General features: G+C 42.1%; 1 protein-coding gene across 1 annotated transcript in view; it reads right to left on the bottom strand.

The window, feature by feature from the left end:
* Positions 1 to 13,221, bottom strand: part of TSPAN7 (tetraspanin 7) — a 136,333-nt gene extending 123,112 nt beyond the window's left edge. The window contains exon 1 of the mRNA XM_065900445.1: positions 13,102 to 13,221. Within this exon, the coding sequence (XP_065756517.1) occupies positions 13,102 to 13,182 (81 nt within the window). The 5' untranslated portion in view covers positions 13,183 to 13,221. The remainder of the gene's footprint in view (positions 1 to 13,101) is intronic.
* Between the last annotated feature and the right edge of the window lie 2,184 nt (positions 13,222 to 15,405).

Genomic DNA, 15,405 nt, shown 5'->3' with positions numbered 1-15,405 from the left:
TACATTAAGCGCATTTTTTAAATTGACTTTTATAATATTAAATCTCCCCACTCAAGAACACAATGTCCTTTAATCTCTTCAGCTCTTATGACCCTCAGTAAGATTTTAGTTTCCTTCATGTTCTTAACTATTCTGAAATAGTTATGATTTCTGTTGCTACTGAGACTGAAATTTTTTCCTCCTTCTCCTTTTCTAAGGCTTATGCTAAAATAATGAAAAGCAATTAATTTTTGTATTTTTATCTTGTATCTAACCACTTTACCAAATTCTCGTATTAGTTTATCTTTAAACTAGACTCTACTAGGTTTCTCAGGATACAACAATTGCATCCGTGAAGAGATCATTTTATCTCTACTTTTTCCAACATTGAGTTATTCTTTGTCTTTTTATATTTGTAGATAAGCCAAAATCATAAATAATATTGGTAACCAAGAATCTGTCTAGTTCCCAACTGAACCAAATGTTTTTAACATTTTACTATTTGAAAAAATATTTACAGTTTTTTTAAAATAAATTTATTTATTTAGTTTTGGCTGCGTTGGGTCTTCGTTGCTGCGCAGGGGCTTTCTCTAGTTGTGGTGAGCGGGCTTTGCTGCAACTCTTTGTTGCAGTGCGCAGGCTTCTCATTGCGGTGGTTTCTCTTGTTGCAGAGCACAGGCTCTAGGTGCATGGGCTTCAGTAGTTGTGACTCACGGGCTCTAGAGCACAAGCTCAGTAGTTGTGGCGCATGGGCTTAGTTGCTCTGTAGCACGTGGGATCTTCCCGGACCAGGGCTTGAACCCGTGTCCCCTGCATTGGCAGGTGGATTCTTAACCACTGTGCCACCAGGTAAACCCCTACAGTTGGTTTTAACAACTGTTGACTGGAAATCATCTCTGCTAATAAAAGAAATAATGGTAGATACTCCACCCTCAATGAGGTACAGCAAAACTCCCCACTCATTAAGTGTGAGCTAGGCACAGTGACTTTCTTCCAAACGGTAGAGTACGGAAAGGGGGAAAAAGAGTAACTTTATAATGAGAAATCTGACAAAGTATCTCAGCCAGGTAATCAAGGTCAGTATCAACAGTGATAAGTCATATTGACAGTATGTACTCTTCGTATGATGTGATGAAAACGGCACTTAACCTCTTAGATTTTCCTCCCCAAAACACATAACTCTAGTGTAATCATGAGAAAAACATCAGACAAATCCCAATTGAGGGACATTGTACAAAGTACGTGACCTGAACTCTTCAAAACTGTCAAAGTCATCAAAAACAAGGAAAGTCTGAGAAACTGTCACAGTCCAATGAAGTCTAAGGAGACATGACTACTAAATGTAATGTGGTAGCCTTAATGAGATATTAGGTAAAAACCCAAAAATTCTGAATTAAGTATGGACTTTAGTTAATAATGCATCAATCTTGGTTCATTAACTGTAACATACTAATGTACCATACTAAAGTAGGATGTTAGTAACAGGAAAAACTGGTTGTGTGGTATGTGGGAACTCTATGTACTATCGCCACAATTTTTCTGTTCTAAAATTAAAAGTTTAGGGCTTCCCTGGTGGCGCAGTGGTTGAGAGTCCGCCTGCTGATGCAGGGGACACGGGTTCGTGCCCCGGTCCGGGAAGATCCCACGTGCCGCAGAGCGACTGGGCCCGTGAGCCATGGCCGCTGAGCCTGCACGTCTGGAGCCTGTGCTCCGCGGCGGGAGAGGCCACAATGGTGAGAGGCCCGCGTACCGCAAAAAAAAAAAAAAAAAAGTTTATTTTAAAAAAGAATAAGCCATCAATTTCTCATTTGATTTTTTATTTAGTTATACTTAATGTTATATGTTACAGCTGTACAGCATAGTGATTCACAATTTTTAAAGGTCATACTCTGTTTATAGTTATTATAAAATATTGGCTATATTCCCTGTGTTGTAAAATATACCCTTGTAGCTTATTTATTTTATACATTTTAAATGGCAGGTTTATATTTATTTATCCTAAATAGGAATACCCTTATCCCAATGACAGGGCTAAACTCAGCGACCTAAACTCACTATGTTTTTGGTTTCCATTCAAACCCTCCTGGAATACCAGCTCTCTCTGGTAGCAAACTATAAAGCCTGAAAAGTTAATCATCCCTAATTTCCAGGGTACGGGGTGTTCTGATCAATTTATTCATTTAACAAATATTGACATAGTACCTCCCATGCGCAGGAAATTAAGAAAAAAGCAACACTCTACACTATAAGAAATAATGTTGCCAAAAACATACCTGTTACACTTTACAAAGCACTTGAATGTTATTTAACCTTCACCACTTGACTGAGGCAGATATGTTCAATTCTGAAGAGGAAACCGAGGCTCAGAGAGAGCATGTGAATTGCCTAAGGTCACACAGCAAGTGTCTCAGCCAAGACTTCACATAGGACTAATCTCAAATCCCCTGCAATAGAAGGCAATAGCTAAAAGAATAGCAAGAGAGTGATACAGTTTAGTATGAAACAGAAATTGGAAGAGGTGAAAAATCCTGAAAAGCTTCATCAGAAATAGAAATTGAACACAAATACGGATGTGGATGTGGAAGGGATGTTTAGGAACATTTACCACCCAGCTTCATGATCAAGATCTGGGTTCCTTTTCAACCCAAAGGGGTCTACCCTAGAGAAGTCCTAGTATACTCCCTGGAAATCGTAAACTCCTAATGACTGTTTGTGGAATGATTAGAACAATGAACTCACCAAAGAATTCTATACATCACCATGATGATGTTTGGAGAATGGGAATTGAGGTGCAGAGACAAACTCATTTCACTGAGAAATGAGAATTGGTAATCTGAGGCAAGAATAAAAGTCTCTATACTCCTGGGGGGAAGAAGATTGATTATTCAGTAGGCATGGTAACTAGTAACTACCAGCACCCACTTCTAAACCTATTTGAGCAGTGGCAACTCACCTTAGCCTAATTATCAATAAAAACTCAACTTCTGGGGCTTCCCTGGTGGCGCAGTGGTTGCGAGTCCGCCTGCCGATGCGGGGGACACGGGTTCGTGCCCCGGTCCGGGAAGATCCCACGTGCCGCGGAGCGGCTGGGCCCGTGAGCCATGGCCGCTGAGCCTGTGAGCCATGGCCGCTGAGCCTGCGCATCCGGAGCCTGTGCTCCGCAACGGGAGAGGCCACAGCAGCGAGAGGCCTGCGTACCACACACACACACACACAAAAAAAAAAACCTCAACTTCTTTCAGGGAACATACTTCTAGAAGCTAATTACAGTGACAGCCTCGCACAGTTCAAGAGCAACCAATCAGCAGCAGATGCACTGCAGTGACTATGCTTCTCAGAGGCGATCAACAACAGTCTCACCCAAATAGCCATGGTTCTAAGGCCAAGGTCAACCAATCTGCTTCTGTACCCAGGGCAACCATCAACCACCACCACACTTCCCAAAAAGACCCGCAAGCTGTTTCACTCATAAACGGTGCTTGACTAGTACTGCTCTCTCTTACTTTAGTAAGAAATGAATTCAGGTTTTTGTTTTACATACTGGATGACAGTCTAATATTTTGAAAGAGGGAAAACCAAGTCTCTTCCTAACTTCTCAGCGCAACTGTAAACAAATACATTCCCCCTAAGGAACGGAAACTACTCCAAACTCCAAGAGTTCAATTGCAAACACTTGCCAGGGACCAGTTCAGTGGGTGAGAAAAATACTAGATTGGCTACATCTTGCTTCTCCTCAAACTAGCTTTATGGTACTACAGATCGTCACAGGAAAGCATTCATACGGTACGAATTTATTTATGACAAACTGCATCACAGACCAGAGTAACATCCCAGGAATCAGAATCACCTTGGGAATGTTTTTTTAAAAAATACATACATAGGCCCCTCTCCAAATCAATTAAAATGGAAACTTCATGAGCTAGGACCAAACAGCTGTGATTTTTAAAAGCCCCTTAATGATTCTGATGAGCACTCCTCTAGTTAGAAATGACTAGCAAGGTCTCCTAAGAGTGACAAGGCCATTTTGGTTTACTAAGAGAGACTGGAGACCTAGCCTAAGACTTTTGGGCAAAGCAGACCAAATCAGGCCCATGCTAGATATTCAATAGCTAGATATTCCCTAGCTATCTCCAGATCCAAAAGACTCAAGATGAACCAGGCCTGCTATTATACAGAGTTCTCTCTGAATCAATGGTTCTCGATCCTACTTGCACAGCTGAATCACCTGGAAGATCATCTTAAAATTATGAAAGCTGGCACCCTCCCCCAGGCCAACTGAATCAGAATCTCTTAGGGTGAGGTCTAAGCACATAGTATTTTAGGGCTCCTTAGGCAATCCTGATGAGCAAACAGGGTTGAGAACCACAGATCTAGATTACTCACCTAGTACCTGCACCTGACCCAGCCCATCTTTCAGTACAAGGCAACTGCAATTTCTCCTAAAACAGATGATGACGAAAAAGGAATCTTCCACAGTAGAATTGTGATCCTTAATTCTATCACCAAACTATTTCACATGCTTACATGTTCAAGTGATCAAATAACCAAAGGGAAAGCAAGAAAAGCCCTCTCCTATCTTTACCCCTCTATGTCCTTTCCTTGATGAATATTGGGGCTCTATATAAAAGGGGACAAAAATATTCAGCCAAGAATGAAAAGCATTCAGTCAAGGCAAGTGGGATAACAGCCAAAAAAAAGGAAATTTAAGAGCAGTAATCCAACAATCTGCCTGTCATGAAGAGATAACCCAAACTGGAAGCTGCTGTAATGGGTCCAAAGGAGAAAAAGACATAAGAATATATTTCTAAAGTGCACTTCAAATTGGTTTAGTGGTGCATTAGTCACCTATGTCAAAGGTTTAACATGTTTAAACAGAGAAACACAGTCACAGATGACTTTCAATTCAAAGCACCTTCTGAAGTGCTTACTTAAAACAGGACAAAATGCTGAACAGTCAATGAATCATAAGTAATGTAGCTCACGATAGGGTCAAATCAAGAACTTTAGCTATAATTAAAATTGAGAAAAGTATTTCAATCTATCTGGATAAAAAAGTCAGCTAGTTTCTAAGCAACAATGTTCCACAAATGCTGTAAAAGGTAGTACCCATATCCTAACTGCATGTTGCACGCAGGAAGTTGCTTAAATAAGGAAAAAAACTTTTCAAATTACAATGCACAGGTCTGTAATAAACACAAAGGGTTATCATTGTAGTAACAGAAAAATAGCAGAGCAATGACTTGTCTAACATCAAGCACCCCACTCCCCACCATACTTTGAACTCTGCTGCTTCCACATTAAATTAATTCACCAAGATCTGAATTAGGTCAGAAGACACATGGGCCTCCACCTGGTGGGAAGAAATTCGATGAGCAGAAAAAACAGCAGCAACCTTCAGAGCTTCATTCCCATTTGTCCAACTCCAGTCCCTGATGACCAGATGACCTTAAATAGGATGTGCTTTCATAAGCCTGTTTCAACCTAGAACATTCCCCTTGACATCCAAAAGCTTTTTAAAAACTGTAAAGTAGATACCAATATCTATTAGAATAGCCCAACTGTTGCCATCTCAGACAGTCTATTTAATCACTCGCAATCAACTACGTATTTAATTAGTACCATGCAATGTAGAGATACAGATATAAAGGACTTCCAGTTAAAGATGATGAATTGAACCCATCCATTTACTTTGGCTATCTCCCAAGACTCCACTGAAATGACACTAAAAGGATTTTTTTTAACCCACAGTAACAATGAGAATGGAAGAAGAGACAACCGCAATGACATTTTGGGAGCTCAGAAAAAGCCAAATCCTATGGCAGCTGTGAGAAAAGTCAAGAATAAAATATTTGCACACAAGCACCCCCAGAAGGCAGCTCCATGCACTCTTGGAAGTAGGGATGAAAGGGGGCTAAAATAAGGAGAATCTGGGAAAAGCTTTTTGAAAAGCACTTAGATCCCCCCCAACTTCCAGTCTCTGCCTTCTCCCCCATTCCAGCATGGGTTCAGAGATTTATTTTCCAGGGAGAGTGAAGTGAACTGGGGAACCAAAGCACGGTGAACATTGGCTTCTACACTTGAAACAGGTGCATTTATACTGCATGTGGGGACATCCATAACCCCAACCTTCTTCATCCAGAGAGAAGATTGGAAGATTCTTCTACAGGAAATCTGATTAGATCAAAGGAGAAGACCTAAAGAGATTGACCTTGGTTCCAAAACTCAACTGCCCAGCCAAATCACCCAACTTATAATCAACAACTCCCACTAAGAGCTTCCAATCAGCATTTTTAGTGCTCCACTCTTAAACAACAAAGAGAAAATGGGTACCAGAAATTTGAGGTAAGTCTGTAGTATGCCAGATAACAGAGAAGCTTGGAGGAAACAGCAAAAAAAAGCAAACTTTAAAAAAAATCATTAATATTGTCAGAAGGATTTTAAAATATTACATTTATGAAACAAGAGCAGGATGCTAGAAAAAGAAACGCTTAGGCCTCAACAGAGAGCTCCTAGATATCAACATATAAAACGAATGAAAAATGCAATAACAGGCAAGGTAAGCTGGGAGGGATCTCCCAGAAAGTAGAACAAAAAGACAAAGAGAATTAGAAAACAGAAGGGGGAGACAGAGGATCTAAGAGGTCCAGCATCAAAACAGAGAGAACAGAGAAAATGAAGGGAAATTTAAAATAAAACAAAACAAAAAAACAATTCAAGAAAATTTCCCCAAACGGAAGGACATGAGTTTGCAGATTGAAAGGGTGCAGAGGAAAGAGATAAAAATAAACATACGCCATGGGGTAGTATTGTGAAATTTCAGAGCACTAGGAACAAGACAGAGATTCCAGAAGCTTTCAAAGAACAGCAGAATTTAAGAAGAATCAAAATAACATTTGATTTCTCAACAGTAACAATACCAAGAGACCTGGGGAAAAGAGGAAGTGGCAGCAAAGTTCTGAGGGTAAATGATTTACAAACTAGAATTCTATACTCAGCCAAACTATCAAACTAAATGCAAGAGCACAGTAAGATCTGCACAACTGCAAGGTCTCAAAAATTTAACCTCCCATGCACTCTTTTCCAGAAAGTTACTAGGAGATTTGCTCCACCAAAATGGATGAACGACCAAGAAAGAGGAAGACTGGACATCTAGAAAACCAAGGATACAACATAAAAGGAGACAGGATTCCCCAGGATTATGGTAAAGGGAGATTATAATGATGTCAGTTGCTTCAAAGGCCTGGAGAACACTAGCCCAGATCAAAGGCCAGAATGCTCTGGGACAAATGTCTCTAAGAATAGGAAACTGATAGGACACACAAAATGTTTCAATACACTAAGTGAAGATATGCAGTTCTTGGGGAGAATATGGGGATAATTTAGGGATAAAGAAAATTAACAAGCGAAGGATAAAACAAGGCAATTTTTAACTGAAGGGAAAACAAAAATCTTTAAGACTTTTTCCCCTCTATTTAACCCAAGTACCTAAACTTTCTGGATGACAAAAGAGAAGAAACATTTTGACTATTATTTCTTTCAATCTTCCCCCAAGAAAGATTAGTGATGCTTCCCAAATTTAAAAAAAATCACTAATATTTCACTATAAGAGAATTTGATAGCACTATTGATAAAGCTAACTGCCTCCCCGGATAATCAAAGAAACCAAATCCAATGTACACTGGAATGAAGCAAGGGTATTTCTCTTCACAGTATTATTTAGTGGATGTAGCTGTAGTGGATTTAAATCTAAGCTCAGAACACAGATGAATGTTTAAAATACATTAAAAAATTTCTAAATCAAAACAGAATTTACCTTATCTACCGTATAGCACAGGGAACTCTACTCAATACTCTATAATGGCCTATGTGGGAATAAAATCTAAAAAAGAGTGAATATATGTATACGTATAACTGATTCACTTTGCTGTACACCTGAAACTAACACAACATTGTAAAGCAACTATACTCCAACAAAAATTTTTTTAAAAATGGAATTTACCTTGTAAGCATCATATTGATAGTTTTCCTGTTTGTTGTTGAAAAAACTATATTTGCCATGGAGAGGTATTTTTGTATTAGTGTAAGATAGATATCTTTTTAATTCAAACATAGCAAATTCAATTCCAATTAAAATTTTAGGTAACTAAAATGTCCGGCAAACTAGCTGATCATAAAAATATAATAATTGAACTAACATTTGGATAAGTAAGTCTTATACAGTCCTCTACTCCACCTTTCCACACATCACTGTCAGGAACACATTTAAACCACCACAGGTAGACAGGAAATATCATTTTAAAAAGCCTCCCAATTGAGATGAGTTGAAATAAATACATGAGCCCAAGAGTAGTCAATAAAATTTCATTTATTCATTCATTCATTAAGTAAATACTTCCAGAGTAAACCTGTTATGTGTCAGGCACTATTTGCTAGTCTTAAAGCACAGGATAACTTACTCCTAGGTGTGTTTTTTTTCCTCCTCTTCTATAAAACTGAAAATGAAACGTACAAATCAAAGAGAATAAAGGAGCCATTTACCTAACATTCAGGTGATGCTATCTAACCGGAGGACAGATCGTCCCATCCATTTCAACACTATTATATAAAGAACTACCTACCTTTGTCTTCAAATAAAGAACTATGGTACACCATGGAGAATGTTTTTCTTCTTACTTGCGATTGTGTTGAGAATGCTCGGGTATGGTGGTTCCAAACAACAGTATACATTGGGAGTTTTGCATAAGACTCTCTTTTTCTACATAGGACTTACTAGTATACTATGTAAAGTTCACTAGTGCAGAGGTTGTAGGCACTGTTGACATTTTGAGCCATAAAACTCTTTCTTGTGAGGGGCTGTCCCGTACCTTGTAGTATGCTGAGCCGCACCTGTGGCCTCTACCAACTACATGCCAATAGCACCTCACTCCCAGCAGTAACTAAAAAATGTCTCCAGACATTGCCAACTATTGGGGGGGGGGAGGCAAAATTGTCCCCTGTTGAGAACCACTGCTTTAGAGGAACATCTCAGAGAGGGAGAGTGATTATAGATAGAAGAGGAGGCCAGATAAAACAAAGATCTCTCTTTCATAACTGTAGGTACATCAATCTCTTGATGCTACTGGTCTACCACCATTTTAAGCTCAAATGTCTTCTAGTCCTAAATCTAAACTGAGCTAAGGGAAGAGAAGCAGTCCCATTAAAATGATTCACCGAGAACAGGAAGGAAAAAAATTCTGCCTAATCTTTCCTCCATCTTTCACTTAAAAGATCATCCTCTTTGTTAATTACCTAACATAACTCCAGAAGTTTTGACAAATATTTGAGTACCTACTATGTGCCAGACAGTTCTAGGTGCCAGAGAAAGATAAAGTTATCAACTGCATTTACTGAATTGTTGTCACTCTTATAGACAGTGTTTTCTTCATAGTCTTGCATTTGGTGAAGGATTCTTAAATATGACACCAAAAGCACAAGCAACAAAAGAAAAATAGGTAGACTGGACTTTATCAAAATAAAAAACGTTTGTACTTCAAAGGACACCACCAAGAAAGTGAATAACCAACACACAGAATAGGAGAAAATATTTGCAAATGATATATCTGATAAGAGACTTGAGTCAAGAATACATAAAGAACATATACAACTCAATAATTAAAGAATAACAAAATAAAAATTGATCAAAGGATACGAAGAGACATTTCTTCAAGGAAGATATACAAATGACCAATAAGCACATACAAAGATGCTCAACATCATTACTCATCAAGGAAATTCAAATCCAAACCACAATGAGATACCCATTAGGATGGCTAGAATTTTAAAAGTCAGATAATAACAAATGTTGGCAAGGATGTGGAGAAATCAACATACTCATACACTGCTGGCAGGAATGTAAAATGGTAGTCACTTTGGAAAACAGTCTGGCAGTTCTTCAAATGATTCATCACGGTTACCATATGACCCAGCAATTCCACACCTAGGTATACACTCAAGAGGAATGAAGACATGTTCACACAAAAACTTGTACATAAATGTTTGTAGCACTGTTACTCATAATAGCCAAAAGACAGAAACAACCCAAACGTCTAGCAGTGGACAAATGAATGAACAAAATGTGATACAGGCATACAGTGGAGTATTATTTGGCCATAAAAAGGAATAAACATGGATGAATTTTGAGAACGTTATGCTAAGCAAAAGTAGCCATTCACAAAAGACCACATACTATATGATTTCATTTAGATGAAATGTCCAAAAAAGGGAAATCTATAGATACAGAAAGTAGATTAGGGCTTCCCTGGTGGCACAGTGGTTAAGAATCCGCCTGCCAATGTATGGGACACAGGTTCGAGCCCTGGTCTGGAAAGATCCCACATGCCATGGAGCAACCAAGCCCGTGCGCCACAACTACTGAGACTGCGCTCTAGAGCCCGCGAGCCACAACTACTTAAGCCCGCATGCCTAGAGCCGGTGCTCCGCAACGAGAAGCCACCGCAATGAGAAGCCCGCGCACCACAACGAAGAGTAGCCCCCGCTCGCTGCAACTAGAGAATGCCCACGTGCAGCAACAAAGACCCAACTCAGCCAAAAATAAATAAATAAATACATTTATATTTTTAAAAGAAGAAAGATTAGTGATTGCTTGGGGTGGTGGGGCTTATTGGGAGGACAAGGGGAATGACAGTTAAAGGGCATGGGGTTTCTTTTTCAGGTAATAAAAATGTTCTAAAATTGACTGGGGTGATGGTTGCACAAATCTGTGAATATACTAAACCTACTGAATTGTACACTTTAAAAAGGGTGAATTATATGTTATGTGAATTGCTTCTCAATAAAGCTGTTTAAAAAGAAAAACAGCATTTAAGGTACAATGGAGAACACAGCATTTGGACCATGGTTTATTAATGAAAATGTCTTGCTTAAAATACCCTTGCATCTGGAGAGATCTCATTCTTTGGTTGTGAAGTATGAAATGATTATTGAAGGCTATTTAAACTACTGAAAATGCTTTAGGTAAACACTTTAAGACTATGGAAATCTTGGAAGTAGGAAAACATTAAAATGCAGGCATCAAGGAACTTCAGAGGACATAAAATTCTGCGCTTAAGATGTATCAGGGTGCATTAAGTAATTAGATTCATGAGGTGGGGGGAAGGTAAGCCAAGAAGAGTTAAAGAGCTCATATGAAAAGGCTTCGTCTAGAAGACTCCCTTCTTTACCAGCCTGCAGGGATGCTGAAAGATTTTTCAGGAAGCTAAAAATAATCACCCGTATGATTTACTCCAGTAACAAATAGGAAGTCAAGTAAATACTAAAGGACCAAACACAAAGAGATTTAATGAAACAAACAAACAAAAATAGCTAAGCCAGCTCCGAGGAATGGCTACTGGGAAGTTTCAGCAACCAGCATGCATTATTGCTTTTTCCAAGAAGAACATAATATAGGATCTGTGCAGAGCTCACAATTCCACTGCTGAAATTTTTCAACCTGTGTTGTTTTCAGTCCAAATAAAGTCCATTTCTGTGGTTGCCTTGTGTGATATACCTGTTATTCTGTCTTATCTCAATGCAGAGTTCTTGGTATGCCTGGTCTCCAGAGTCCACAATTCCCCAACCTGAAGAATCACCAATGCCAGTGACAAGGAATGTCCGCGGGGGTGGGGGCGCATTAGGGATTTTTTTAAAAATCCTTAATAAATCTCAGTTCCTGTCTTGGTCATTACAAACAGCTTGTTTCACCATCAAGCCGAGTCTGGGTACCTTATAAAGCACTGTGCCCCAGTTTCAAACCAAAATTAGGACCAATTAGGGCTAATTGGCAAAGAGAAAAACAACCAAAGGCAGGACTGGCTTTTTCTGCAGAGCCTCAGGTTTCAAAATGACTGCCTTGAACGCTGAAATGACCCAGATTATTTGTGTGTGTGTGTGTGTGTGTGTGTGTGTGTGTGTGTGTGTTGGGGGGGTGGTGACAGACATTCATTCTCCTGCAGGGTGGCTGTGGCTTGGTGTAGGAAAGGAGAACTTGGGGAGAAGGGAGTCGTCGACATGGAAAGAGAAATAATGGGGAATGATCTTTAGGTACCACCTACTTCAAATGAATCACTGCAGTGTCAGCCCGGCACTGACTCCACGAATTGCCAAACAGGATGAGGTAAGGCACAAGCCTGGAGCAACCCCCGCACCCCACCGCCCGCCCCGCTCCTCCTCCTCCTGCGCGCAAAAGCGCGCATAGCTCCGCGAAGTGCACCACGCAGCCCCCCAAGGCTTCGGCTGAGGGGCTGACGTCATCCTTCTGCATTGAGCTTCAAGGACCGGTAGCAGCACCAGTTAGATGGGGAGCAGAGTTGAGGCGCTACTGCTGTCACCAAGTGGCTGGGGTCCTTCCCCAGGGCTCTGCGGATTGGGTTTACGCAATGACAGAAAGATAAGTGTAAGGGTGCAAGGGCGTGGGAAAAGGGTCCTAAGACCCATCTCCTGGGTCGCCGAGAAAGCGCAAAGATGCCCCTGGGTTATGTAAGACCCTCTCCCCTCTGTGCGTCTCCGCGCGGCAACGGCGCCCGCCCCCCATCACTGCGTTTGGAGGCCTTTGGTCGCCCTTGCCCAGCCAGGCAGCTCAGGGCTCCCAGCGCCTGCCTCTCGCAGCCCCGCGGGGTTGGGAATAACCGGGAATCTGGGATCAAACCCTGAGCTCTCGCGCCTGCTCCCAGCCGGCCACAGGTTAGCTCCAAGAGACACCGCGAACGGGCTGCTAAGGGAGGGTGGGGAGGGGTGTCCAGAGTGGAAAACAGACGAATAAACCCGCAACTTTCCCCAAAGGCTGACCCTAACCCGCGAGTTAAAAAAATAAGTCAATGCATTAAAATATTTTGGAAAGGTCGGCAACCTGCAGTCACCGCCACCACGCAGCCCCTTACACCCTGCACCGGGCGGGGTCCAGGGTCTGAGCAGCCCCAAGCCTGCACCCCGCCATCCTGCAGCCCCAGCCCTGCGTCTGTCTCCTGAAGGAGGGGACCGAGATTTGATATTTGCTTTGGGTTTTTTTCCTCCCCCTTCCCTTCCCGGAGCATCACTACACTGACCGATGGACGGCGGCCCAGCCGCCGGTCAGGCGTAGCCACTCACCCAGAAGACGAAGGAGTAGATGATGAGGAGGGTTTTGAGACAGGTTATCACAGGTTTGGTCTCCATTCTCCTCGATGCCATACTACAGAGCTCCGGCGGCAGCGGCGGCGGCGGCTGCGGCGGCGGCGGCGGCGGCGGCGGCAGCGGCGTGCGGCGGGCCGGCGCGCGGGAGGGGGAAGGAGGCGGGGCGGGGCCGGGCGGGGCGGAGGCGCGTGCCGCGAGAGGCCCCGTGAGCGCGCAGACGAGACGTTGCGTGTGCGTGAGCGCGCACTCGGCAGAGCCCCCGCTGAAGGAACAGGCCGGCAGAGACTGCGCATGCGGAGAAGGCCGCCCGCCTCCGCGAGCCCGCGCAGGCTCAGACCCCGAGCCGAGGAGCGGGGCAGGGCAGCCAGGAGGGAGTAGGAGAGCCTGGATGGAGGCCGGGTCGAAGGTCAGGGCCTTTTCGTGGCCGCCGTGGTACGTGAGTTTCTGCTTTGTACACAATGGGGCTTTACATTTGCAGGGTCGTCTGCATCTGGTTTATTGCTATCCACGGAAAGCAGTCAGGTTTCTGCATTTGGACGCCCCACCAGGCCTTCTCAGATGGAAGTGGCCCAGTAGTTATGTCCTTGGAACAAGCAGGCCTTGTCTGTGCCAGTAACAGACTGTGGCAGGTGGCCGGAGATACAGCTGGAGGGATGGTCAGGAACCCGGGAACTCAGACAGACACTCCCAGTCCTTGCCAACGCGGGAGCTCCATGTTTTAGATTTCCTCACATTTTGAAATGATGAAGCCGAATGACAAGAAGTTTCTGTATGAAGGTACCATTGTTCCTGCACATAAAATGTATAACAGATAACAGAAAAAAAATGTTTAAAGTCCCTGAGACTCATTTTTCCCACCCTAACAAGTACAGACCACCTCACACTAAAAGAGAACTGTTTCAGGGTCAAAAAATACAGTTCAAAAACAATTCAGAAGTTGCTCAAAAAGCTAAACATAAAGTAACCATATGACCCAGCGATTCCACTCCTAAGTATAGAACCAAAAGCAATGACAACTTGTCCACACAAAAGCCTGTCCATGAATGTTCATAGCACCATTTACCATAGCCAGAAACAACCACAATGACCATTAATTATGAATGGATGAACATAATATAGTACATCCATACAATGGAAAATTATTTGGCCACAAAAAGGAATGCAGTACTGGTACATGCTTTAACATGTATGAACTTTGAAAATATGCTAAATGAAAGAAGCCAGACACAAAAGACCACATGTTGAACTGTCCATTTATAGGCAACGTCCAGGATAGATCCATAGAGACAGAAATAGATTAGTGGTTGCAGGGGGCGGCAGGAATGAGGAGTGACTGTTAGTAAGGGGGTTCTTTGGGGAGTGACAGAAGTGTTCTAGAATTAGACTGTGGTGACGGTTGCACAATTTTGTGAATATACTAAAAACCACTGAATTGGACACTTTAAAAGGGTGAATTTTATGGCATGTGAATTATATCCCAATAAAAAAGTAATGTACTCTCCACCCAGATTTCCTGTGGATGGTTTGTAGAGGAACACACAGTACAGATTCTGTGGGAGATTTCACTTGATTCCTGAGAGAGTGCAGTCAAAACAGCAGCACTGTCACAGGCTAACTCAGTTGTGGATGATGTTAAGGATACCTTTTGTGAAAGAGTGAAAAACAGTCAATAAAGCTTGAGGAAAGCCTGCCAAGGTCGGTTGCAGGAGTAATTATTACCGCCAATGGGTTGTACGTGGTCCCAGGTCAGTGAGGTCATTGTATAAACAGGACACAAATATGAGGAAGAGGAGAACTTGCTTAAGGTAATGATCAACCATAACAAAGAAGTATGTGGACATAGAGAGGAGTAGAGAAGAATATGGGTGCAGGTGAAAAAAGGATTAGGGAACAGATTGGCAAGGTTTCTCTTATAAAGGAAGACCTTGCACAATGATTCTCTACTCTGGTTGCTCATTTGCATCACCTGGAGAACTTAAAACAATTACGACGACAAGAACGAAGCTCTGACTGCCTGTGCCCAATCCCAGGTAGCCTGAGTCATTTGGTCCAGAGTGAGGGCTCAGCAGTTTTTAAAGTTCTTCAGGTGGTCCTAATAGGAATCAAGAGTGGAGGGATGCTGTCCCTACTGCAGTGAGCTCAAACCCAACTTCAGAAAGGAGCTTTCTCCTTCATTTTTACAGTCCCTGGGCAGCAGCCAAAGAAAGATACTGAAGATTTCAAACCCAGTGAGTACTCTTAGCCAAAAAAAAGTTCTTGCCCATGCATAATTACTCTGTA

Source organism: Phocoena phocoena, chromosome X (genome assembly GCF_963924675.1).
Source record: "Phocoena phocoena chromosome X, mPhoPho1.1, whole genome shotgun sequence".
NCBI lineage: Eukaryota > Metazoa > Chordata > Mammalia > Artiodactyla > Phocoenidae > Phocoena > Phocoena phocoena.
Note: the sequence above shows the minus strand (reverse complement) of the source record. Positions and strands in the feature narration are given on the sequence as shown.